Source organism: Acanthaster planci, unplaced genomic scaffold (assembly GCF_054643075.1).
Source record: "Acanthaster planci isolate LZ-2023a unplaced genomic scaffold, COTS_SCS Contig2, whole genome shotgun sequence".
In the NCBI taxonomy this organism is placed as follows: domain Eukaryota; kingdom Metazoa; phylum Echinodermata; class Asteroidea; order Valvatida; family Acanthasteridae; genus Acanthaster; species Acanthaster planci.
This window is the reverse complement of record NW_028257626.1, coordinates 324,354-352,211: the sequence shown is the minus strand read 5'-3', so window position 1 is coordinate 352,211 and position 27,858 is coordinate 324,354. Positions and strand designations below refer to the sequence as shown.

Below are 27,858 nucleotides of genomic sequence, written 5' to 3'. Positions count from 1 at the left end.
AAATGTATTCACGCTACAGAAAATATTGTTATAAAGCCAATGAACAAGAGGAGAAAACAAGCCATTAGCAATTAGGTATGTTGGGGAAAAGCCACACACCCAAACATTCAGCACATTTTCATTTCAGGCATGCTTTCAAAAAACCAAGACAAACTGAGTCCAGCAAATCTCAAGCCAAGTGAATCAGTTTGTTTTTTTCACTTGAAACAAACTTACAAAGGCCAATGTCGCTCTGATCTAGGAAATAGTTCAGATGGTCAAAAATGGCCATCTGGTTTCGACCACTGATACGGACAAAATAGCTGAGGAATCGTGAGCAGGCAGTGATCAGTTCACGGTTGAAGTCCTGAGGAACAAATGTGGGACTCTCAAAATGTCACAACTTTGGCAATGGAAATCCAAAAGCAATAACAATAATGGTTGATATCCTTAAATTGTTGACTTTAGACGTACAACAGCCGTGGCTACACTTGTTTACAAATATCTCAGAAGCAGACATTTGAAAGGACAGTTCAGTCAACAATGAAATAGCATTTTTGAGTTTGTGAGGATTTTGGCACTGGTAACTTCAATGACCTAGAACTAGTTTAAGTTGAAGTTTATTGCCATTAGGGATACATTGTAAAACATTGACTCACTCCTCTTTCGACATTTTTCTCACAAACTTTTGCCCGCTTGTACGTGCAGAACTGGACTGACCTGAACCTTGGCCGAGGTGGAGGTGGAGCTAACTTGGTGGGGCAGGGTTCGGCTCCCACGCAAGTTACCCAGGTCACAGCAGCCTGTGGTCAGCTGGACGGCAGTCTGGTGCTTCTCTAAGACGTTGACCATTACATTCATGACAGTCTCATGGACGCACAAGGCCCGCATCAGGTCTGGGTGTTGGTAGAAGACCTTGTTGTCTGTTAACTCCCTGGGGATAATCCACCAAAAGACACGTTTTAAAGACACGTTTTGCGAGACTAAATACTGTGAAACGTTTTGCTGTTAAATCTTTTACAGACCACTTTATTAACTACACAGTGTAAAATGCTACATGCCAAGAACATCATTGTTTAAAGTGAGACAAGGTTGTTTGTGACATAAGAAAGCTGTACAGACAGATATACATTACATGGTAGTTGAACTTCTGTAAAATTAAGTGTATGTTAACACACACATTCATTTTTTATTAAACAGACGCTTTGAAAATGCTGAACATCTGAAGGCTCATCTAATAGACTGAATACTTTCCAATCTTTATTTTTGTTGATGATATTTATGTTCCTAAGCGTGATACTTTATCACAGTTGCTATTCCTACCGGTATCTACCAATGGAAACTCAAGTATGCAGAAATGCGTACTTTACATGCCGAGGTCATGATCTGGAGATGGGATTGGGTGGGGTCGCGTCTACTCACCACAGGTGTTTAATGAGGGCCTCCTCTTCCACTGACCCCATCTGGACCGTCAACAGCGACCTGATCTGACCCAGAGAGGTCAACAGGTGCACTATGTCTTCCCGCTGGTTGGCACTCACAACATAGGTCTTGTTTAGGGCTCGGCAAAGCTGTGCAAAAAGAAAGATAAGACTGATAACCAACCATGGAAAGTTTGGAAGGCTAAAGTTGATAAAACCTAACCTATGTAAAATCATATTGAAATAGGAGGATTCTGGACCATTAGGGCTGGTGCTGACGTTTCAAATCCTCCCTAAACTAGCTTAACATGAAGTGTACGTGGGTTTTAAAGATGGAAGATTAGATCTGAGTTTGGACCCAACTCAACATCCTTGCTTTGAGTAGATATTTGATTCTGTACACCAAACTATCTGTAGAAATAAAAATTGTAGTTTAACTAATGCCATAATGACAAATTACTTAACTTAGTCTCATCAAATTCACATGCACATCAAAAACATACCTCCCCTACACCGTCGTACTGTCGGTGAAGGAGCTTGAACATTTCCCGAACCAGGGTGGCATCTTGGATGTGCTTCTCCTCCGCCCATCGGATCATTGTCTCCGAGATCAGATAGGACAGGGAATCTGCACAAGAGAAGAGAGGGGAAATAAACAGATGATGATAAATAATGTCATGTATCCAGAGAAGGGATGGGGGAGTTAGCCCCCTCGAGATACATTACCAACGATCATTTTTCAACCCCTTCACGGCGGGATTATTTTGACCGCAACTGCTGGGCTGTGGTATGCCCTAAATAGAGGGCTTTGTCCAGCAGCAGGCCCCATTGAACCAGCAGCTGCATGGTGAATAGACTGTATGTGTGGTATGCACTAATCCTCACAAAATGGTGCGGTGGTAGTAGCAGTCCTCCGTAGCGAAGGGGTTAAGGGATTGAACGTGCTAGAAGTTTAGCGACGGTACAACCACCTTCCTTTGTGGGTCAGTTTTTTCAAAGACATTTTCTAAAGAAAAAAATCTATTTTGTCCCCTCCCCGACCCAAGACCTGGATACGAGACTGCTGTGATCTTGTTAAAAAAAAAAAAAGGTAGCTGCCTTTCTCCTGTTTCCCCAAGAGGATATTAAAATGATCCCCGATACCTCCAGAAAACTTCTGCATGAAATCCTTGGAGTCAGCCTCGTCCCTGCCGCGCCCTGTCAGCCAGCTGTACAGCCGTCCCAGCCAGGTCCTCTCCTCCTTGCCCTGCTCGCCCTCCTTGACCTCATGCACCCCGCAGTGGGCCACCAGGTTGCCATGGAAGGACTCCAGCACCTCCCGCAGGTCCTCCCGGCATGGGCTTGTGCTGTCGTCTTTGCCCTTGAAGGAGACCAGCATGCGCATCTGGACAAGTAAAGGGGTAGAAGGGAGGTGATCCATCAAAATTTAAATTGCGCACTCTCACTGACCCATGAAACCAGACCACTGTTGGTAAAGACAAAGAATCTACAGTCATTGCAAAAGTTTGGGACTGAACACACATAATGCATTAACCGCAACAAAAATGAAACTTAAATTAATTAATCATGGCAACTTATATTTATTTTCAATGTGTGATCTTAACATCTTGGTTGAACAAATGTTTGACTTCATTTATAGATTTGAAATTGTTACCGTCTTGTATTTAGTGTGCCCTCTGTTTCAGGTAACTTAGCCTGACTTTTTTTACCCACGCTGCACTACAGACAAAATGTCATACAAGACCTGCCTTTGCAAAAAATTTCTTTCAGATGGGCCCATAGCACGACTCTGATGTTATGGACTACTATTAAAAAAATGACTGTGCATGGTAGGCAAGCCTTACCTAAATGGTAAAAAAGTGTTGGAAAAATGCAGAGCTAAGAATTTCAAAGCGCTAGGAAATATGAAGGTCTATCTACAGTTATTTGCAAAAGTTTAGGACCACCCATACAAAATGCATTAACCTGACGAAAAACCAAACTTAAACCAATCAATCATGGCAACTCATGTTTGTTTTCAATGTGTAGCCTTAGTATCATGGTTAAACAGCTATTTGACTACATGTACATCTCCATGATTTGAAATGTTAACAGTCTAATATTTAGTGTGCCCTCCTTTAGTTCTGATTACTTAGACTTGTTTTTTTACCCATGTTGCCTTAAAGACAAAATGCCATACAAGACCTGCCCTTCCAAAAAAAATTTCATTCAAATGAGTATATAATAGCACTACATTGATGTTATGCACCACTGTAAAAACATGTTAAGTGATCATTCAGTGAGACAGTGTAATGCAGGCCCAGTGACAGAAATACCAATAAAATTCCAGGTGGTCTTAAACTTTTGCAAATGTTTGTATTTTCTTCCCAACTGGAAAGTTAGTAATAATGGAAGCAGCCTCACCTGTTCTTGTGGAGTTGAGCGGAATTCTTTGGTTTTCTTGGCTGCTATGATAGGTGGCATATCAGTGTTTCTGACTTCCATAAATCGCCTGAACTGGTCCTACATAAAACGACGGATAAAAAGAAGTAAATCATTTGCACCAAAATTTTTGTATGAATCTCATGTATACACTGAATTTTGATCTCTTGCCATACAGGACATAGTAAAAAAGAAGTACCTTTTAAAAATATCTGCTGTAACAGCAGCTTTGTAATATGCTCAGTGAAGACATGCTCTCTATATATTCTGTAAGAACAATTTTCTCTGACCACATCCCACCCAGCTCAATTATAAGAAACTTTCTGATGGCGAGTCTAAGGCGTCTTCCTCCAGCTAAATAACCAAAGTTGATTCTCTGGTTATGTTTTGGAAATGAGGCATTACCTATTTCTGTGCAACATTACAACAACTGATAATTTCTCAAATGTTTAAAGCAATATCCTATAAAGGCTGATTCATACTGGGCGTAAAAGCAAAACATGATCATGACTATCGTAACGTCAGATCAATATTCACACTGCGAGTTGGACAAAAGTTAAATCCATTTCAACTCAAGCAAATTTTGCTGCAAATGTTTCATAATGTCAAATTTGCTTCGCTTTAACATTGGCCTGAGGTATTAATGGGCCTTGAGGGTCCAGAAACCACAGGTTGTGTGAAGCTTGAGCCTACCGCTTGGCACTCTGCCACAAAGTCTTCTGAGAAGTTGACAATAGATTCAACACGATGACGGAGCTGGCTGTCGCAGAGATGCTGCAGGAGGAAGCAAACCTCCAACTTGACGGGCTCGTCTAACTCCATCTGAAGCAAGCCCACTACCTGACTCATTTCTGACCAAACAAACATTGACTCTCAACATTAATAAATAAAACCAGATATTTACACTAAGATACTTAAAAAAAGTGTGAGTGGCTCTCCAGCTAAGAGGCCTGGGGGGAAGGGAACTCTCAAATTAATGATGACAGAAACGGTCAGGCTTAAGCAACGCCAGGAAAAAAATCTGAAAATGGCACGAAAAAAATCTGGTGCAATTCCACAAAAGCATGTACAGCCTGGGTGAGATTTCAACTCCAGTCATCAAGGTCAGCCAGTTTCCTTCACTTATCTCCTTCCAACAGAGTACCAATCTGCTTCTTACAATTATATTCACCAAGACTCAGTTATCATTATGAGAGGAGTTGGAAGTTCTTTAAGGGCTGCCAATTTTAAGGGTCTCACCTCTTTCTGTAAATGCACTAGTTATAACTGAAGCTTTTAGTACCATTTTGATAATTTTCAAAATAGCCCTGCCGTATTTTAGACTTAATTCTGTGTGCATTTCTAAAAGCTGTTTGTTTCTTTCACTATTTGAGAGGATAACCGATTTTTACTTTAACACTGAACCACCATTCTCAAAGAACTACATACATTCTTATCTCCTCCTTAAACTCTCTTTAACCCTAACCCTCCTCAGTCCTCCAACAGGTGAAGGATTGAGAAGGGTTAGGGTTAAGCAATTTGACATGTATGGGAAGTATATATCAACTTTTTGACAAAAAAGTGTGTTTGTAGCAGTAACCTTTTTTTTGGGGGGGGGGCGAATGCATGCATGTCCATTTAGCATTGCCATGAAATATCCATAGTAAAGATTTGGCAATGCACATTTTGTCAAGATGAAATGTCCCATACCGCTTTGGCTTGAAATCAAATTCAAAAAACAAACTTCACGACACTACCTTTCTTGTACTTGTCATCAAAGGTTGTCGGATCAATAAGGATCAAAAGCCGCTTCAAATCATCATCATCAAATTCACCTGACGAAAGAAAATGATGTAGGTTTGAATTCTGCAAATTGGGGAATTTCTCTAGTGACTTTGGGCTGCATCCAAAGTCTTGGCTGCGGCTGGCAGTAATGCATGTTTCTACGGCAGGTTGTTGCAGCTTCTAGCCAGTAGCTCTCATTGATGTCCATATCTTTCCTAGCCATAGTCAAAACATTTGGGCACAGCCTAAGCCTGTTGTATAAATTCCACTATAGCCACTTCTTGAACTTACCAATAACAAGTAACTTGTCACAGAGTCTAAGGAGTGGCCTGTGTAAAAATCAAGCAGAGAAATCACAAACAGGTAAAACCTTTAAAGTCTATAGCTTCATATCTAATATACATGAACTCAGTGAAATCATCAATTTTTGCTTCAATATAGAGTGCCGAAATGACGTCACACGCAGAATTATATGTGTAAAAGACATTAGCCAAAACACCAGTGCATGATTTCATACATCCACATTCCATTCGTTTGTACTGCACTGCCAGGTTCAAACTGACATCACACTTCGGTACTCCATAACACTGGTCAGAAAAAAATGCAACTAAAGGGAAGAAGATGTTGCACCAATGTAAATTCTTTTTTTTTTAATATCCCTCTTTAGTAGATATTTGATGATTCAATAGGCTTTGGAAGACAACGGTAGTGTCTAGCCACTGTTACTTTATATACAACTTGAAGTTGCTTGGAAATTCAAGTTGCATGACAGAAAATGAGGACTAGATGGTTCCTTTATCAATGAATACTGGGCTTAGGCCCACTACGGCATATTTGATATATCTAGACAGTAAGTGAAGAAATAGCAGGCATGAGTGATGGATTTTTTTACAAGTACTTACACAAAGAGGTCATTGTAGCTGCCCCCAATAGGATCACGGCAGCTGGACACTCCATGGGCCACAGCTTGGGTGAGTAGGTTGATGACATGCTTCTTGAGAGCCTTGAGTTGGAAAGGTGGTGGGCGTGTCTCGCTCACACGGTGGGCAAGGTTCACACTGGAGCTGGACAAACAAACAGGAGAGTTCACACATTTAATATTGTTCACCTACTGTACCATAGCGTATTCCGCAAGGCACAGACCATTACTGGGGATAACCTCATGAAGTTACTACCAACACTTGAAAGATTAATCACATATAGAGAATCCGTACAGAGGGGAGACTGAAATAGTAACAAGGCAAAGCATTCTGGACCTACCCATTGTCGGAGAACAATTGCTCCGGCCGGATGGAGACGGTTTTGCTGGTGCTCAGTGCTCTCTTAATGGATGTGCTGTTAGTGGAGCTCTCTTCACCGGCTTCATCATAGCGCTGGTTAGTAGCCATGAGAGGTATGATAAACTCGTCCTGGGTCATTAACCTGTAATATACAGTAAACAAGGTCAACAACCTGCAATACACTGTAAACAAGAATAAAATGCTGTTCACTTTCAGCTGGATCAGTTAAACTTGGTGCATTTTAGAAACACCACTGGTCAAGGGCACACTGTGTGCCACGTCCAACCTGTGAGTGATCAAGATACATCCGCTGCACATGAGGGCAATAACATGAATATTTTTCAATCAATTGCCATACTCTACAAGTACACATGTATTCTTATACTCTGTTCATCATTTATGAAAGTTTACCAATCAAGCTTTTGTCAAACGTGTAATCACGACTGTGATTGGTCAAAGAATACAAGACAAAATGTGCTAATTTTTTTGGGGGGGGGGGGGGGGAAAGCATAATGTACTTTTTAAGCTATGTTCTGGAGAAACAGTATAACGAGATTGATTAGAATTAAAGTTTGCTTACCTAGCATTGGCATGAGTGGCTAGGTGAAGGGATATGAGCAAATCATGATAGCCCATTCGTAGGGGCCCTGACAGATCTGTATGTCAAATCACAGGAAAAATGAAGTAAACAATAAGCTCTTGGAAATTCAGATTTCGGGCTTAGTTTTCAATATTTTTTAATAATACGTCATTTTAAATGTGCTTTAAATATGTACCATGTTATTTTAACAGCATTGTTAGCAATGGGACTGCATTGTTTTCAAGCACTGTTTCTCTAATTTAACAAAAAGGTTCTAGAACAGTTAGCAGTATGACACCTGCTGTACTCTGTGATGAATCTCGTTTGGCTGGTAAATTATTGCTATACTGCTCAAACCATTATTGAGTAATGTCAATTATTTCAAGAATTTATCCTTGACTTTATCTTATTTTGCCATTGGTGAACTGTGCCCTAACAACACAGAAACAAAATGTGCAGTTCATAGTGTTTCCTTGATTTTATTTTTACAGTTAGCACGAGTCACAACTTACATTCACACTGTATGCAGTAGGTCAGCTGGTCTTCGTTGACGTGACTACAGAGAGCATGAGCCACGTGATGGTTACCATGGGAACACACAGCACTGTACAACTTCAAAGTATGGCCGTGAAACCTGAGTGAAACAACAAAATGAACAGTTTGAACCCTAACCAGTCAGTCTTTTACAATCTCTAATTGTAAATAAATAAAGTCAAGTCCATCACAATTCAGTCAAAAAGTCTGTACAAATCAAATCATGCGTAAATAGAGAGCCAAGTCACTAATTAGTGCATCAGGGGACAAACAATGACAATTGGCGTCACCTGAGACTGAAAGAGGCTGAAAGCAGAGACGAGTCCACAACAATGTGCACTTGCTTTATCAGCAGGAAGCCAAATTTGATTTCCAAAGACATTAGCCAAATCTTGCCAAAATACGCTGCTTCTCTGCTGTGATTTGGAGCAGATTCTTTCAACTCAGACTCATACAAATCAAAACACATTACTAAAATCCTTTTTCAAATGGGAAAAATATGCATATGGGTGTTGAAAGTTTGTGCACAATTTTAGTCAAACAAATTCCCTCAATTTTTGTTGCAGTGCTTACTTCAACAAGCCTGGGTTTTCTATCAGCTCCAAAATGTCCATACACCTGTTCTCCTCTGGAATGTGAACTGCTAACCAGGACACTGAAATACAAAACAAAGAAATAGGGCATTGGTATCGGCCAATTCATTCCGCAACTTTTCCTCCATCTTGAAACAGAAGGGTATAAGTGACAACTAAAGTAATGCAAGGGCCAATTTATCAAACATCAAGGGAATCTTTTACTTGGGAAAAATCTGACAGAACAGTAGTAAATTAATTTGCAAAATCTTCATAGCTGACAGACAAAAACCTCAAACGGGCCTTGTAAATTTTTCTCAAATGTGATGTCATGTGATTAAGGGCCTCTCTTGGAAACGGTACTGTTTTAAAATACATACTCTCACTGCAAATTACCCATGTATATGTAATTTCCTTTTCATTGGTGTACAAACTAAGTGTGTGCTTCCCTAGTAAAGCTCCCTGTGGCTGGGAGTACCAAACAGGCCAATTGGCCTTCTTCACAAGTTGGCCGTCTTTACTCAGAAGCTAGGAAATCCCTCCACATGTTTTCTTAACACTTAATATCTGTGGGATCGAAGATGATGCAATAGGGCTAAATGTTAGCTTACCCTCCTTGTGCTCCGATGGGTAATTCGATTTTAGGTTAAACACTCATGCCACTTTTATTGTCCAATGACACACGTATTTCAAAGTGAGGTTTTTGTTATTCTTAAAGAGAGGCTTTATGTAATTACAGCAAAATAGCTGGGCTCTTTCCAATTTGAGAGTGTTCCGTGAGTAAAGTGGATTTGGGGAGTATGACCTAAAAATGGCCATCTTGTGAATAAAACCTATGGCAAGAGGCTGCTGCTTCTCACCCATGGCTTTCATAGGCATGTGTTGCCACAGCCACAGCCATAATAATTGGATACGGCTAGGCCACACAGCATTATCAAAAGTTCTTGCACGAAGCTTATGGTGGACACTAGTTATCTTACCTGGTGTCTTACATGCCATGATCCATCCTGCACTGTCGGAGTGCTTGCGGGTCAAAATGTCCAGCGTCTTGTGTGGGGCCCGGGACCAGACGCAAGGCTGCATGACCTGTACAGTGACCCGGCTAGGGCACTGAGGCACAGGATTGTGGGAATCGCTCTTGAACCAGGCAGCGGAGATGGGAAGGCAATTCTGAAAAGTAAATCAAACAAAACTGGGATTCACACTGGGTGTTTACCCTTCACCAATGCATATTTATAAATGCAGAATACCCTGTGTTGTCCGCAAACTTTTCAAAACCTTACAAGCTTACTAAGTGGGGACTCTAACCCGTGACCTCCTGCTTACTAGTGCAGGCATTTTACCCCTCGACCCCTTCCAAACACAACGTACATCTTGCAAAAAAATGGGTTTAATTCGTAGACATATAATGCTAGGATCTGTGGAATGAATTGGCGGCAAATTTAGAAAAACCTTGTGCTACTGTGACACTTAATCCTGTCAACATTTCAAGGGCAGATATTTGGGGGTACATGTAGATTGGGCTCCTAACCACTCTTGTCTGCTCAATCTCCAGCAAGATGTTGCTAGAAAAAATGTCACATTTTCTTTCTAGAGATAACATCACATAAAACTGAAAATTTCAGGTTATTGCTCAAGGGCATTGGTCTCTTTGTTGACTTTAACTACCCTTTTTAACAACTTCTGGATCTGAATTGCATATTGCTGCGTAACTACTGCATTGAGGTTAAGGCTACCTCAAAAAATTAAATTACCAGTTAAAAACAACCTCAATGACAAAGAACGTGAAAAGAAGACGGTGCCAGCCACAAAAGTTGCACAAATCTTCACTGGGAGTTTCACTGACATTCTCAGCGAAAACTTTCTTAAATTTCTATTTCTATAACGGGTTTTGCCCTTACCCAACGTATATATTGATAAACACTGTATGCTCAGTGCTTGGCCGAGAGCTTGCAAAAAAATTCACAAGCTTACTCGGGTGGGACTCGAACCCACGACCTCCTGCTTACTAGTGCAGACGTCTTAACCACTCGACCACTGAGCTTGCTGTGGTCGGCTGGCCGGTCCAAGTCGGGTGTAGCAGCGGGTACTGCGAACAATTTCAAGATGTATTTTGCGTTGGGGAGATCTCCCCAACGCAAAATACATCTTGGAAAAAAATTCTGAAATTTCACTTTGAACTAATAAGAAATGACCTTTCTGACCTTTGATCTTCCCAGTTCAAACTGCAACATCTCCTTGCTGGTTGGACGGGCAAACACAGCCGGGAAGAGTTTGGTGCATGGTTGGACCTAAATGATGCAAACAGTGTCCATGTGGTCATCAACATGGCTCATAATTAACTTCTTCTATGTCACTGTGCCATTATCAGATCACTGTAGTTGTGGAGTACATGTAGCCATTTACTATTTGGGCAAGTTTACTAGGACACTTGTGAAAATCGAAATATTTGTTTTCCAGAGTTGTTCCCATTTTTTTTACAAAATATGTGCAGTTCATTTGATTTGCAACAAATGGTACCCCTGCATAATGGAAAGCACTCCTACTACATGTTAAACATTTTTTTAAAAGGCAATGCAACCATCAGAAAGGCAGTGCTGTGGTCAAGCCTACCAGACGTCCTGAAGTCCTCACACTCAAAGGTCCGCCACGTCCCCAACAGGTCCGAACAAGTCTATCATTATTCCTAGCAAGTCATAATTAATCTTATCACTCACACTACCATCAAATTTTCCTGCATGCCCTCTCAAGTCCACCTCAAGTCCATTGTGCGCCTTCTAGTCTTGGGTCATGCATTAAGCTATTTAAATTAACTGTACCAAAGCATCCCTTGTGATTGTCATTACTCTGTCATTTGTGACCACACTTGTGAAGATTTAACCTACAACTATGGACAGTACAGGTCCATTTCAACATTCTGCGCGACAGATGTTGACGCTATATGGAGACGACCACAACTCACCAAGTATCTGGTATGTATTTCTCTATTATTGATGGAGAAGGTTAACTCTCCACTCGCAGTGTCCACCACACAGCCAATGACCAGGCCAGTGGTTACTCTCCGGCCCTCAGGGCTAGTCAACATGTCCAAGAAGTCACCAACGCAGATCATGAAGCAGTCATTGTGTTTGGTGCTAAAATACAGATTAGTTTGAAAAAAAACAGATTATTCCAGTATTAGCCGAAATTCCTGAGATAAACTGAAACTTTGGTCGTCTTTCTCCAAAAATGTCAATAGCTTAGTTACTGCATGGAGGAAGGACACAGAAGGAGTTTGAACTGCCCGGGCTATAACATCTGGCCGATTACCACTTTCTGGCATGTCCGGTATGTCCATAGCCTGAGCGCAGCGCACGCCTTCTACCCACCAGCTGTTTTGCAACCATAAGCTCCCTTTGTACCCCATGATCGTCGCCACAATTTTTCGTTGGTGATCTGCACCCTAAAACGTTGTGTACTGCTGTATAGGAAGTTGAATATTCATGCCATCGTTGGTGCTTGATATGAACCAACAACATCATCAAATGTAGTGTTTGCGCAGTTGCTTTTATGAGGTTGTATACCCGAAGTGTTCATGTGCAGTTGTTGCCCTTATCAAACGCTTTCTTCTGGACTTCTTTTAGGAGTAAATAGCGAAGTTGTTTGTAAGATTTTGTGTTTTGTTTGAATCATTTTTTTGGTGGCATTTGTACAAAGGCGTATTTTATGAGATTGTACGATCACTCCTTATGATGAAATAGCACATTTTGTTGCTAATGAACTAAGCTTTCCAGAAGTAGTGAACATTTTGTTGGCCAGTCTTAGCCAAATTCATTCCAAGTCTTTGGCACTGATGTGTATTGGACGGAGGAGACTAGAATTACAAACTTTGCATGGATAATGAAAAAGTGTGTCAAAATTTTAAAAGTTTATTTATGATGATAATATCAGGATTTTTTCTCACTCTATTTGCTGGTCACATCGATAGTTTGTATTTAATTGCAAGCAAAAAACTACAAGTGTTGCCAGGGTATTACTGGCCCCACTTGTCCAGCTAAGATGCAGGCAGTAATAAGGCATTTTTGGAATGTTTTCTATTATTCGTCAGACTCGGCCGCGACCATCATTGGACGCTTTGAAGTGCCTGAGTTACAACTCCTTCTGTGTCCTTCCTCCATGGTTACTGAAAGGTTGCTTTAGATGTTGCACTAGGTCCGTCTGCATTATTTTGTAAAAGCAAAAATTGTTTGTCTTCAATTCCACAACTTTGGAATTGTAAAAAAGGACAGGTGCAACTCGAAAAGTACCAACATCATGAACATCCAAAATGGCTCAACTGGTGACTACATGTACAAACAATTTATTTATCACAACCTTTTCAAATTCTTTGCTAAAAAAAAAACCAAGCGAACTTTACACAGTTTGTTAGAAATTTTTCACAGAGTATAAATTACATCTGTGATTGCTCTAAAAACATCCTGATTACGTTACAAATATAATTTTTAAGACACAAGTTTATACAAACTTAAATATTCAGTCTAGCCTGCCTTTTTTTACTGTACATCTTTGCTTCATGTACCGGTACGCATTTGCAAACATAAAACACTGCTTCAGGAAAGCAAAATATACCATAACAACTCTAAACTGCTGGTGTGAGAGGGAAGGGATACATTTAAAAATCATAGCCAGTGAGTTAGCATCAGTGGTATTATTAACAGTGCTGCGTCGAGTGAGAGGTAACAGTCATATTGCACCAAAGAAATTGGATTGACTGCTAAGAGGTGTACCAGCTTATTATTTTTTTGGTCATTATCTTCTGTAGAAATGCAAAAGGGGATGCTAATGTTAAGAGTTAGTCCACCAACGTTGCACCAAAATGTTAATGTGCACAACCTATCAATGTGTAAGTTCTTCTACGAGGCCGAGCTAATGCGTAAAACAGAGCACAGAGGAGTGTATTAACGGCAAGTACAAAATATGAAAATGGGTTGTTGCTAAAACAAACTACAAAACAGAATACGAGAAATTGCTCTGTGCAATACACATCTGATGGGTAATACTAACAATGGCGAAAAGTACCAACCAAATGAAGGCTTGCTACTGTTCCATGATAATGAGTACAAATTAAACTTTGAATTTTACCTTTTTTTCACAAAATGCCTCAACTAAAGTTTGAATTGATATACAATGTATGCAGACTCAATGCAGAACAGTTAAGGAATGATCTTTTTATGTTCTTTCCTAGATCCATATTTCAATAGGCGAACAATAAAAACAACATAGCAGATGCTTAATGGTCTACAATCCTCCATCCTAGATTTGCCAATACCTCGTTCATTTCACATCTCACCTCTTTGGGCCACGCCCCCTTTCACTGTCACGCATCGTGCGGTGCACAACGTTCCTAGTTAGTAAGAAATGAACTGGCATGAATAAACAATGGGGCTTTTTCACAATTAGTCAAACCATGCCCTTTTCCTCAGGGAAACCTCAGATGATGCAGTTTTTATGAGTAATTTGAAAATGAATGCTGGTTAAGTGGGAAAAAACATGCATAGCTAACAAGGGTTCAAAGATTTGAGCTGATTGGAATTTTCTGCTGGGGTGTACATGTATCTTAGTTTCTTTTGTTTAAGTGGTAACTTAAAAATTTCGGAGTGCTTATAATTGTGAATAAGCCCCAATGCCAAGGGTGCACAAAAAATGCAACCAAAAAGCCTGTTTAAAATGTCAGTGTTCAGATCTCAAAATAAGAGCTCAAAATGCTCCAGGGTAAACAGAGACTCTCAGATTTTAAGTCACCACAAAACTCTGACAACACTGAAATGAGTGAGAAAGAATACTTGAAAACATGTTAAAGTTTAGTTGGTGTGGAAGGTCTTCATTATTAAAACACACAACATTGCCAACATTTCGACAGTAGTTAGTCACATCCAAACACCAACAGAAAAAAACAGACTTCCATCAAACAAACACCAAAGGATTCTGGGACATATCCAGATAGACTCACCTTTCCTGCACACCGCCATTGTCATTCATCAGGTTCACCTTGACACTCCTGGTCTTAGCAGGATCAAAGGTCGGGCTGTGGTGGTGATACTCTGGGGTAACCCAGCCCACATGGATCTCAGACGGGTCTTGGCCGGGGAAGATGCGCACCGCATAGTAGTACTTGGTTGCCATGGCAACATCGATGGAGTCCACCTCGCTGATGTCGGACATGATGTCGACAGACTTGAACATCTCGAAGCTGGAGCCCATGGAGGACAGCTTGGACAACTTGGGCCGTGTATGACCCTCTGACCCAACAGAGCTGGTGTTGTCACTGTGGGGACTCAGCCCCGTGTATTCATGGGTGAGGGTCCCCGGTGGTGAGGCATCCGGCGTCTTCAATCTCTTGCCCTTACGCATGACCTCAGCACCGGGGCTGCGCCGACCATCCACCTCGGTGTTTGTGTACCGTGCCTGGTTCTGGGAGCTACCGTCCAGTGCCCGTGAGGTGTCCATGCTGGCACTCTTGACAAACTTGCCACGCTTGGATTTTGAAGGCGATGGTGTGACGTCAGTGCTGACCTCAGAGGGAGGGCCTGTGGGGCTCTCTGTGGATGGGGAACGGACCATGGGGATCTTCCTGCCCAGGGGTAGGCTAGGACCCTTGCGCTTCTCCTTGTGAGTGCCATTCAGGGTGCCGTTGGCAGTGCGGAGGGTGGAATCAGAGTCCATGGTATCCATGTCAACAGCTCTGTGTTCTGAAAAGCAACACAAGAAGAGTTACAAGCAACAACTACATGTCTGATCAAAATGACATTAACTCTTTATTTCACATGTGACTCAGTATAGAAAAACTAAAAAGATGCTTAAAATAAGCATTTCGTGGATGTAAAAAGTACAAATTTGATTGCTAAAACTGTTCATTTTTACTGTTTTAATGCAAAACAAGATTTAAATCAAATGTAACCCAATTAAAAATCAGACACACAACAAACCCCTTAACCTAAGTTTACAAAGTCAAAGTACTAATGCTGTAATGTAACCCAATTAAAAATGTAACCCAATTAAAAATCCGACACACAACAAACCCCATAACCTGAAGTTTACAAAGTCAAAGTACTAAGGCTGTACTATTCAATGACAGTAAAGACTGGGAATCAAACCAGTTTTAGGGTCAGCAGATGTTAGTTTGATTCTGCAGTGAAATTTCTGCATGTTTGAAGAAAGAAGTTAACAGACTCAGGAGTAGAAGCTTTCACCCTAAGCAGCCATTTCTCTAAGTTACTCATGTTCCTAGAATGTGCTGTTTGAACTTGCAACAGCCCAACGCTTTGCATCTGAAATACTTTTGAATGCTGTGCAATTCAAATGTGGGCTTACATGTAGTAACAACAGATAACTGAATCCATGGCCTTTTTGGTGTGAAATATCAAAAAAACAAACACAAAAAAATTTATAACAAAATACAGCACATGAACAACACAAAAAAAAAGCAGATTGGTCTTATCTCTCATTTTGATTGAGCACCTCACAATTTCATTTGTCATTCAAAACTCCAAAGGTTTGCCGCAGCATTTTTATGGATGCACTGGTCCACTCATCAGACCAAGAAAGCTACATTGTATGCTTACGATTTTGTGTCCTCAGCCTGGGAACGTACATGTGGCTATATCAAATTACTAGACGACTAACTTGCTGTGCAAAATGGAAGCCTGCTTGGCACATCCATATTTGTGCATCAACCTACTGAAACCTGACTTTTTGTCCAGCTTTTATATGGCTACTTGCAAAGCTACATCAGTATTCTAAAATGGAATATCACCAAAGCCACAATGCTAAAAATTGAAACACAAAATCGGAAAAAGAATGTTTTGTTTTGTTCTGATTAAATTATGCAAATATTTGCAGATGTGCTGCAGATGACTTTTGCTGAGTTTTGTGTTGATGTCAGTTGTGATTGGTGCAGGTGGGTAGAAACGAAATCGCTAGATATTGACCAAAATGACAACAAATGTTTCCCACAAAAATCAAATCATCTCCCATGCTGCTTCACCACAGTGAAGTGTCCCACATTGTGTCCATCCTCAAGTGCACTGTTTGTAAGCAAGAGAGTACAGGAAAATTGATACACGTATTTATCATGAACTTGTGTCGAAACCGGATGAGAAGAATACATTTAAATTCCACAAAGAACAAACCCATCAACGAAAAAAAAATCAATCAAGGAAGTAACGGGCCATTTAAGGCCATGTTAACTTCACAAAGAAAATCAATGAAGTACATGTGTATTCATGCAAAATGCAGAAGTCTGACCATACAGGGGTGAGATTGGTGGAATAACCCCAAGAAGGTTTGAGGGCCCCAGAGTAGTGGAGGCTCTTCTTGCAGAATACATGGCAAAGTCGGGATTTTCCAGCTTTCAAAATCCTGATGAAAATCCTGACATCAGAAAAACTTCCTGACAAATCTCACCCCTGCCATTTTGCACAACCAGTTCATGTTAATCATAGCCACTTGTGAGAAGGGTTAGCTTTGGAAGAGTTAGAGACAACCCTGAATGAACGAGGAGGTAAATTTTAAAGCAGACCAGAAATTACTTGAAGAGGTTCCAAGAAACAGAGAACTGAAAATTCAACGGTAATTATGGATGTTACCTTCCAGCACTACCTCTACAACCTCTGGCACTGGAAATGCAAGTCATAAAAAAACTTTGTTTTAAATCCTGCTAAAAAGGATGAAGCCTTTTATGTTAAATTTATTCACAGACTAAATTATTCCTGTAAACCTTCACTGCTCTCACTGCCTGAGCACATAGCAATCTCATTGTTGTTTTACATCTGACTTTACTGCACAAATTCTTTAAGAATTGGTTGGTCCACTTTCAGGTAGTTTCAAATGATTCCACAGGGTTTTAAACAGTGAATAGCAAAACAATCAATCATTCCACAAACGTGAAGCATTCTTTGGACAACAAGGATGAGATGATTTATGCTATCCATGAAAAGTCATGCCTTCATGTATCAGATTGTGAATATGATTTTTTCAAAGAATGTTTCTCAGGGGAACCCTTTAAAACTGGAACAAAAAAAAGAATTTACTTTTCATGAGTCCCTTCCGTCGGTCACGTCTACTTTGATGCGGGGTGGAGATGCTGTCAAAATCAGAGTCACTCTCTACAGCACTGCTAGGGTAGCCATTAGTCACTGCAAAGAACACCATGTTAGAAAAATGGGGCAAGCCACATACAGGTAAGGAAAAACAGGTTAAGAGGCACAGCATTTGAAAAATAAGACATTGGTAACAATTATCGTTAACAAGAAAAACAGACTTGAAACTACAACATTCAAAAAATAAGCTATGTCTTCTTCAGCGCCATCTGAAAGGGGAGCTAAAGACAGGTTAGGTTCTACCAAACATTGTGGCTAGTCGACTGCACTTTAACTGGCATCAAATTTTACTGATTGATCAAGCAAATTTTTTGATGGTTTTTTTTTCTTGGGTGGGGGAAGTTTCATGCCAGATACAGGACGGCAGATTTTCTACCATCAAAGCCAAAACAAAGAACCATGCACAACCATTCTGCAAAACTCCTAACACTACTAATGCAGAAAGTGAACTACAGGTGTATGTCCTTGAGTCTCAAAGTTCTGATTAGCTTATTAAGTCCCTTAGTATTTTAATCAGGTGTCTATATGCTGATCAGGTTCATGGCTGCCAAATGGGTGTCCAGACGCTAACTTTATGCTGATCAGGTGACACACTCTAACTAGAGTAATTATGTCAACGAGGCGAACAACAAGGGGTCCTATACTGATACCAAATTTTAAAAGTACTGAAGTACTCAGAAGGACTGCAGTAAAAAGCTGACCAAGATGTTACTTTTTCTAATTTTACCACTAGACAGCTATTTTGACCCTTCAGCGAGGATCAAATTCAACCCAGATAGTCATTTCTGATGGTCTGTGGATGAAGAATTTTATAAAGTCGAAAAGCAACTAAGACCCAATAAGTATTAAGCTTCAAATAATCTTGTTGAGCCCCTCTCAATATTGGGTCTCAATGCCTAATTGAAACTGCATTCATAGCAGAGACTCTCACGGCAACGCAATCTGAGCATGAAATGCCCGTGTCTACCTTTCCGGCTGCCTTCATTGGAGTCTGTTTCGCTCAGATCCAGGCTGGCGCTCTGCTGACTGGACCAGCCTCGTCTGTCCCTCAGGACCGGGACAGGGATGGACACAGCTATCTCTCCTCTGAAATGAAAATGGCAGAAAAGGAACATGCATCTTATTCAGAGAAATATGGAAGGGCTGCATAGCACCGTGATCAGAATATTGACTAGAATATAATATAAAATCAGTGCTCTGGAATATGTGACTGCCGAGCTTTTGGTAACTGAATGTCTATTTCAGGGCAAGCAGATTCAGTTCACAAGTGAATTGAAGTGGGTTCTTGCATGCATTCTGGGTGTACCCAAAGACCACACATGCCGCAATAAAGTAGTTACGTGTGCTCCGCATCAAACGCGCATATACTTGGGCGCCTCATGATGCGCCAATGCGGTGAGTACCAAAAAAAAAAGTCTTCTTTTGTTTGCTCGGAGCGGACACACACACAGTGTACTTTTCCAATTTGACCGGTTTCTGGACCACCTTATCAACAGTTAGCTTTTACGTGTCGTGGTAGACCACTGCATTACCCACGTACACCCATTTCTGTTTTATAATTGACCACTTAATAATAAGTCACATGCAAACCAATCCCATAGCTGTATGTTTGGTTTCCATGTGACTTTCTTTGTGAATCAGACTAGTTGTCATAAACATCACATGCCACAACATGACATCAGATACGGTAAAATCACGTTGGACAAAAAACATTAAAAAAATAAATAATGACTCCATCCAGTCCCTGGCACCTGCCCTAAGATGAAGTGCATGTTCAACTGGGTTCATGTGCCTGGCCGGGGGCACTGGTGAAGACCATTCAAGTAGAAATTGGTAGTGTGCACTCGGTGTGTCCCAGCCAGACACTCAGGAACCTACACACCTACGTGGCAGCTCTCAACAAGGGACCATAGCTGCTCTGCAAAACATGCTCTCTCTCATTCCCACTCAGAGCAGATAGGGTCAGATTGGTCCAATGTTTTAGTGCACTTCCCTCTGGTCTGTGCTTAAGATGGCCTTTTGGTCCTGGTGAACCCAGGCAAATTGGTCAGGTGTGCAGTGGGCTTTAAAATTAAATATCACACTGGTGGATACCCACCCTGTGGGGAAGTCTCGGCACTCAACAGGCATTCTCAGACGGAAGTACTCATATGGCTGATTCTCAACGGAGCCAAAGTGCTTGTGGGAGACTCGTAGACAAGGAGGTCCCTCAATGCTGGATAGGGGAACAAAGAACAGCTACTTCATTTTCCCATTTCTTCCCCCAAAAAGAAAAATTTACGAATATGAGCAAACAGAACCCCTAAAATGAATTTTTTTCAACAATTTTATTTCAGTTTGCATTAAAAAATATAAACTGGGTTCTGTTTTGATTTGCCACTCAGTTCACCAATGAAATGAAAATGGTCATAATGAGGTTGAAAATCTTGAAGTTTCCTATTGATGTATAACAAACATGATTCTTTTAAATCCCTTTTGCTCAAAATAGGCTCTATTAATTTGTTACTATTTTTGCTGGGCTGGTTCATATACATGTCCTCAAAGTTATGCAAGAGTTTGCCTCATGATGAGCATTTAAGTCACTCAGAACTTTAGAGTTGCTGTTATCTGGATGGTACCGGTGGCTGGAATGTAACGTGCTAGCTTCTAACACCTGTGACCCAGGTTCAATTCCTGGCCTGGGATATCATATGAGCAGGGTGCCTTTTCAGCTCAACCATGAATCAGTTGTATCCTTATAGTAAAGGATGATTAGCACCCCCATTGTCTAAAAATTAAATTACTGTAATGAAGACCCCCCTATGAGGGCCACGCCCACCCATCAGGAAAGAACGCAAACTCAACAAAATACTTTACACTGGGCAAAAGCAAATGTTAGTATCGGGGAAAAAGACCAAAGGAAATAATCTTAATTCTCCAGATAATATAGTTTATCTAATGCCAAAAACATACAGACCGAAATATTGGGCCCAGGTACTGCACTGCCTCTGTACCCTGGGCCCATACTCATGTGCAGCACAAAGTGGCCAGATGTCAACCAAATTCATTTCAAAATCCGTTCAATTTTGTCCAATTTGAAAACACCATTACCTTCTTAACACCAAGGGAAGCATTCAGTGCTAGGTGTCATGTTTTCACTGCCCCTCATTACTGAGATATTTGGAAAATGATATTGCTGCTGTTTTTATGTGTCTTAACCACTACCAGCCGGGGACTCCGAAATCGGAGCCGTATGGTTTATATGTGTGGCCGGGGTCTCCGAACTCGGACAAAGGAAACAGGGCCCTGTAAAAAAAGACCGTACTCCGAACAAAAGACCAGGCTGCTGGGCATTACCGGCATTTTTCACTCTCAAAAGTGGTGATAATCCAGCATTATTTTGAAACCGTATACCAGGGTTTGGGGTATTTAGAGCAAGCGGATTACCACCGGGGACAAAAGCTCTCCACCACCACAGCGATGAGCCACACAGCACCGCTGCATGCTAATCTGGCCCCTATAGAAAAGAGGTCAGCAGTGCACTGAGCCAGGTTCGTGAACAAAAGACAGTTGTATAACACCGCACAATCTGGGCTCTGTTTACAAGGCTGCAGGCCTGGCTGAAATATTCGGGCATCAATGAAGGTCACCTGTCAACTTAGAGCAGTGCCTAAAGATTACTCCGTGTGGCTATAAACGACTGTTAAATGGAATGATGAATTGTTGAAGGATTTTGAAAACGGAAAAAATGATAGTCATGCCGGCCCAGCATCCTCAACGTTGAAAATTGCCCCGGCACGAAGTGGTTAATGGACAGAAGCTAAAATCATGGTCTACTGTGCATCAGTAATCCAACTCAGGTCATGCCGTAAGCCACATCTGAATTATTAAACCATGACGGGTAGTAATATACACTGATACAGAAAATGGCCGCCAGCGCTGGCATGCAGCTTCCACGGGTGATATCAAGCCACAGCCAAGTAAGTTGTAGAGGCATATTACAAACATAATGGCCCCACAGTACAGTCTGAGATTTACATAACTGCTGCACACCAGAATTGCATGTGAATGGGGAGGAATACAGCTGACTGATGGCGACAACTTTAAACAACAGGCCAGAGCAATCTCCTGGAAGCAAAACTCCATGATACAAAATAAAGGACCACCATCAACTGAAGGAGAAGTGTCCCCAGGCAGAGAGCTCTTCAAAATGCTCATTCAATACTATAAACACATTCTAACTCCAGGTGCACTGAAGCAGTGGATTGCTGAGAATGGCCCATTCTACTGGAATTTATTGTTATTTACAACAATGATCATGGCCCAAGACCCCCCAGAAAGAATGTGCTATTACAAAGAGCATGCCAACAGCTTGGCAAACTACTGTTATGACTTGCAACAATCACCTCAGCCCAGCACCCCACAGGAAACATATGCAGCAAGGTATGAGACGGAGAGAACCCCCCCCTGCTTTGTGTTGGTCATTGTCTTGCAGGAATCCGGGGAATTCCTTTCAGACATCTTGGGGGGATGTGTTAAGTAACAATAGTCTGGAATGTGTATAGGGATTGGACATGTTGGGGGGGTACCCTCGGTCTCATTTCTTGCTGGGTATAACAGGAAAAGGAATGTTAAATACTTAAAGGTGTGGCTTTAGTGAATAAACTAAATACAGAGACCTTTTTGTTACTTTATGGACAAGCCATTCTCAAATTCCGAATCTGGCAACATACTGAGGCTGTAATTTGACCAAATCCGGTCAAACTCAACAGACTAGGTCAAATCCATTTCGCTCACAGTTCCCTGACCAAATTCGTTGCCTCAATTAAACTTATTTAACTGATCCAGTCAGCTATGGTGCTCTGCTCACGTCAAAGGTCATTTCCTGCACTCACCCAGCCGGAACCCTGGTCACCTCTAGATCAGGGTGATCCTGGTGGATGGACTTGAACACTGGCTGATGCTTGGTGTACCACAGTGGCATGGTCTTCTTCATGTTTCTGTCGAAATCAATACCGGGGAGGGTTTTTCATTACAGGGTGGTTAGATAAATTTGTACCATTACAAAACACACATGTATAGAGGATTTATTCAAAAAGCTTACTTTATTTACTCCAACTGAATCATTTGGATAGAAAATCCGCAGAACATACTTTTATCAGGCAGGTGAACATAACCAAGATTTGAGCCAATAATTTACCCAAAGTTAAATATATTTTTACAAAAAGGCAAAAGTTTCCTGCTTTCTTTTGGGGGGGTCGCTTTGGAGCTTTTAATCAAAATGCCACTGAGAAAAGAAGGCCTCTGCAGTTTAATCAACGAAGACAGAAAGAGTTTGCCCGTTTTGAGTTATTTGAGGTACATGTATGCGCAAACCTCAAACCTCTCAGCTTTTTTTGTGGGGAGATTTTAGGGTAAGGAAAGTCTGGAATGGATTGTAGGGACTTTGGCGAGTCCCTATGCAGCAACTGAAATATAACACATGTGTGGTTTTCATGTATTAGTGGAGACAAAATACTTGTGTCTGTCTGAAATTTCCTCTTGGGTATTTACATCAACAACGCAACTAGCATTGATGTACAAAGACTGTGTAAAGCTCATGCATGCATCATAAGATTAGAGGTTATAGGTTACATCCTTAAATCCTTTCAGATGAGGATTTAAAGAATGTCTCCCTTTTAGTGTCTTTTTTCCTTTTTGCTGCTATTGTGCTGAACAAATAAGGAAATCAGTAAATTGTTATCTACTGGCATGAATAACTACATAACAACATTGCTCCACGATGATGTTGAACACACTGGATTGCATGCCACATTAGCACAATCAACACTACGGAGTGCTGTCATGTGACCTCAGAAATGAAAAAACTGTAAACAAATTCAATACTGGTGAATGCTAATACAAGATGAGCATCTACATGGAGGAATTCGTCTGATGGTAACATCTCTATCATGGCATGCATGAAAAATGCAGTGAAAAATGTGCACGGTTACTGATTGCAAGAAAATGAAAGTACGTCATTTGAATTTATTTTTCATCAGTTGAGTTTTAGGAGATGGAATGTTGAGAGAGAGGAATCACTTTAAGGAGACCATAGCCAAAACACAATGCAAATGAGGGAAACCGGCAATGACCTAAAGGGTACAAAGGTCGTGGGGTCATGTGCCCCACGAGTCATCACAGGATACAGCAGCTCCGTGGACTGTTGCATAGTGCTAAACCTGGTGAACGCTGTCCCTGGTGCTGATTTGGCAGTAATTAGGCACAGGTTGTTCACTTTTGTCAGGCTTTATTACAAATGCTTATATTGTCATTTGTATCTCAATCTGGCTCAGCATTTGCAATGGAAGAGGGGCCTTGAAAGAATCACTCTGAAAATATTAAAGTTCCACACATGTCAGAGATGAAGATGTTTGACATATAATCAGGAGTATTCAAAGGGAATTGACCTCGTCTATCAACTCTCACGCAATGGTTTATAGGCTTTGTGCAAGAACAGTTGAAGATTTAATGCTAGTCTGAACTCTGGTAAAAGTCAGAAACAGCCAGAAAAACACACAATTTCTTAATATGATGATCAATGACATAGAGTTAGATTAATCTGATGTTTATGCACGAACCAAGACACATCCCATGCAGAGTCAACTGCTTATTTGTGGCCTATAAAGCAAAGACTTACCAAAGGAAAGAATCACTAAGGTGTAAACCTAAGAAACTGGTGCCTGTCCCGATATGGTTCAATTTCCAGTTAACTCTGTGGCCTACTCTCCAGGGACAAGGCAAAAGACTTCAGTGGCTTCTCATCCACTTACATAAACGTGGATCAGAATTGGCACGGACTAATTTCAAAGAGTTTGTAAATTTGGAGAATTGGCTTAGCATGGAAAATATTTGATTAGCAAGAAAACAGGTTACTAGCATCCTTCAAAAATGCTGTGAATTGCTTGTAACTTATTTTTGAAAAAAGTCTGCTTGGAGCATACATTTGCCAAGCTTTGGTTTCAATTTGGTAGCTCCAAGAATTTTGGCTGACTCTCACAGTGTAGGTGAAAGCTTATATTCCTTAGGATGACACGCTGTCCTGCGTCGGACATCTGACTAAGCAAATGAACAGTTTTGCTGAGGGGATTATACACTTGAAGATACTGCATAGACATTCCAGCACAGAACAGCAAGCATGAATGAAGAGAGGTCAGGCTTAAATTACAATAACTTCCTTCAAACTACAGCTTTGAGGTTGATAAAGAATTTGGAGTGAGTACACTTAATAGGACATCCACGATGGACGCACGGTCAGGCTCTACACGGACGGTGACTGAATAACACAGTGACGCATTCCGTGACAGAGTGTGCGGACATGCCTGTAGAATGGTATGACACAAAGATACACACACACAGTGATGACGTAAGCAAGGAGACGTGATGAACTGGTGAAATTAAAAGACCATTCCATCTAAAACACAACCTAGGAATTTGTGCCCAATCAAAAAAAAATTTGATTCATGTCTATGTAAAGGAATCCCCTACAGAGTTGTTCATTGACCTGTATTACTTGTGAGACTTAAGACTAGCGTGACCGTGTGCCTTGATTTGAGCGGGGCAATCCTTTCACAAATGTGTAACAGCATTCATTTCACCCATGTTTGACTTAACACTGGCAAGACAGTGTTACACAGGTCTAGAGGGTGTATCCGAAAAAAGCAGACTCTCAGAAAAATAAACATAAAAATGACAGTGGACCAAGTTTCAAAAGTCTGGTTGTACCCACTGGCGAAGGGGCTAGCTCTGCTTTGATTGATGCCAGTTTTGTGGTTTACATTTCACACTTCCATGAACAGCGGAAGTTTCAATTATGGACAATAAAAGTCTTTAAAATGTGATCTGCCTAATTGAATAAAAAGTTTAGAAAGTAGTTTTCCTTGCTCACAAAAATTTGAAAAAATATTTAACCCTTTAATTCCCAACAATCGACACCAAAACAATCTCATTTCTGGGTGTATCATTACCAAGCAGAAAGGGATTAACATCGCATACATTTCTCGATGAATTTTAACCCTCATACACCAGTGCGCAAGACTTTAATTTTCCAAAATTCAAACTTCCTGTGCTCATTAAAGCATGAAATGCAAACCATGAAACTGGCATCAATCAAAGCAGAACTGCTTCTTTCACCAACGGGCACAAACAGATTTGTGAAACTTGGTCCTGTGTCATTTTTATGGCAGCTTTTCTGAGAATCTACTTTTTTCTGATACACCCTGTACTGCAGCTTGGAATACTACATCTCTGGCATTTATATTCACATGATTTCAGGATTGTTTTTTGCAAGCCGTTGATTAGGAGATGTAGAACAGCATCCATTGCGGTCTATTGCAAGTCCCTGCAAGTAGCCATCCAGTGGCAAATCAAATCAAGCTACTTTAATGAATTATGACTTCCTTACAGTCACTATTCACCCTGTCATTTGAGACTGGCCTTGTGAAAGGACTTATGACTGGACCTGTGACAGGGACTTATGATGGGCAATGCTCAACCTTTGCAAAGTATAGGCCATTTTCCAAAGTCCAGCTTCATTGCTGGCCTCCAGTTCATGCAGGTTCTAGAATAACTGAAGCCACTGGAAACGGATCAAAAATCTTCGGAACATGTCCCTGTGGAAGAAGTAAGGCAGCACTGGGCCATAGGGTCTCAATTCATGGGAGAAAATGGATGAAATTGAACGCAGAACCCTTGACAGAGCTCAACTTTCCAAAACTGCCACGATCTAGTTTCACTCACATCAGGGAAAATTCGGACACCCCACACAAGATTACTTTAATGTTCACCTTAAGTTGAATGTGACAGATTTCTGTAAATGAGTTTAGGGATATCCCAAAATGGAATGAATGACTTCTCAACAACTTCCACCAATCAGAAGTAAGGTTTGACTTGGAATAAATGATACTTTTTCTTCATGAGGTTTTTTTTTTCAAGTTGTAATCATAGTGATAGGACACAGGTGAACATGACAATGTGCAGAGAACGTGCAAGGACGATGACCAACAAAGAAAAAGCCACTGATGCTGGGTGATATGACAAGCATGTATCGATGACCAACACCATCTTACGCCTCCAACTAATGACAATGTTGTGAAGGCAACATTCAAGCTGGGATCATTTCAAGAGTTGCAAGTAGCTCTTCATTTGCTTACAAGTTCAACAAAGTTTTTTCTGGCTTACAAGAAATTTAAATTCATAGAATCAATAAAAACCTGCCATACACCTTTTGTTGAACTCAAGGAAGAATTTTAATTTGAATGAATAGTCAAATTCATTAAAAAATTGTTTGCATGCACAGAGAAAAACTTTGGTTTAAAAATGGAATCACTTTATAAATAAAATTTTGGCATTATGAACAAACTGTACATATGACAAGGATTAACTGGTACATCTTGCTTCTGGTATTATATATAAGAGTCTTGTTTGTTTTTATTTGTTTGATCACAGCATGATATTGCCTCGTAAACACATACCCTTTGATGAATGCATTCCGTCTAGAAACACCAGGGGGGGGGCATAAGAACAGAAGTCAGACAAGACAGGTACATGAGAAAAGAGGGTTTCCAAATTAAAATCAATGTTAAGGATTCCAAGGTTCCTGTGCAAAATGTTAATACTCTAATACACATGTTCCGATGGCAAGAATTAATATAAACACCAGTTGAGTGTGAACGTTTTTTTAGTTTCCCAACAAAAAAACAGCACAATGAGATGTTATTGTCAGTTCTTCCGGGGAGAAGCAAAATCCTTGGTGATGCCTAATCTAAACACCAGCCGTATTTCACACTTTTGCTTTATCTCAAGCCCATAATCTTTGCTGAGTAGTACAGTGCACAATTCTGCACGAGTGGTCAGCATATTTTATGGGTTGGTGATGAATTTACTATGGATCTATTAACTATGAATTCCCTGCTTAACAGGTGTGGCCCAAAATTTCTGTGCTGAGTGGTGTAGCAAAACTAGCCTCTCAAGGTAATCCTTGAAGCACTCTATTTTTCCTGGGCGAGGTTGAGGGAGCTTGGGTTTACTGCACCACGAAATAAAAAGTCAGTGTTTGTTTTCTAACTCCCCTCCTGCAGATTCTGCTCGATTGAAATGATAACTGAAAAAATTTGTTGGAAATTTAGGAGCACTTTTCCAATCTACCTCTTC

At 40.8% G+C, this 27,858-nt stretch overlaps 1 protein-coding gene across 15 annotated transcripts in view; it reads right to left on the bottom strand.

The window, feature by feature from the left end:
* LOC110986867 (ryanodine receptor 2-like) overlaps window positions 1-27,858 on the bottom strand; it is a 188,975-nt gene that overhangs the window by 90,521 nt on the left and 70,596 nt on the right. For 10 of the 15 annotated variants that reach the window (XM_087131550.1, XM_087131563.1, XM_087131555.1 and 7 more), the window contains exons 35-58: window positions 27,180-27,200; window positions 22,563-22,667; window positions 19,787-19,903; window positions 18,656-18,774; window positions 17,620-17,724; window positions 17,176-17,205; window positions 14,541-15,279; window positions 13,881-13,934; window positions 11,514-11,685; window positions 10,756-10,842; window positions 9,532-9,721; window positions 8,553-8,634; window positions 7,958-8,079; window positions 7,446-7,521; window positions 6,846-7,007; window positions 6,488-6,649; window positions 5,877-5,914; window positions 5,558-5,635; window positions 4,515-4,672; window positions 3,804-3,902; window positions 2,544-2,784; window positions 1,904-2,028; window positions 1,402-1,550; window positions 700-913 (exon numbers count right to left, since the gene is read on the bottom strand). In XM_087131550.1, the coding sequence (XP_086987676.1) occupies window positions 700-913; window positions 1,402-1,550; window positions 1,904-2,028; window positions 2,544-2,784; window positions 3,804-3,902; window positions 4,515-4,672; window positions 5,558-5,635; window positions 5,877-5,914; window positions 6,488-6,649; window positions 6,846-7,007; window positions 7,446-7,521; window positions 7,958-8,079; window positions 8,553-8,634; window positions 9,532-9,721; window positions 10,756-10,842; window positions 11,514-11,685; window positions 13,881-13,934; window positions 14,541-15,279; window positions 17,176-17,205; window positions 17,620-17,724; window positions 18,656-18,774; window positions 19,787-19,903; window positions 22,563-22,667; window positions 27,180-27,200 (3,445 nt within the window). Of the gene's footprint in view, window positions 1-216; window positions 347-699; window positions 914-1,401; window positions 1,551-1,903; window positions 2,029-2,543; window positions 2,785-3,803; window positions 3,903-4,514; window positions 4,673-5,557; window positions 5,636-5,876; window positions 5,915-6,487; window positions 6,650-6,845; window positions 7,008-7,445; window positions 7,522-7,957; window positions 8,080-8,552; window positions 8,635-9,531; window positions 9,722-10,755; window positions 10,843-11,513; window positions 11,686-13,880; window positions 13,935-14,540; window positions 15,280-17,175; window positions 17,206-17,619; window positions 17,725-18,655; window positions 18,775-19,786; window positions 19,904-22,562; window positions 22,668-27,179; window positions 27,201-27,858 lie in introns of all 15 variants that reach the window. The other 5 variants (XM_087131551.1, XM_087131560.1, XM_087131557.1 and 2 more) reach the window with 5 other exon arrangements.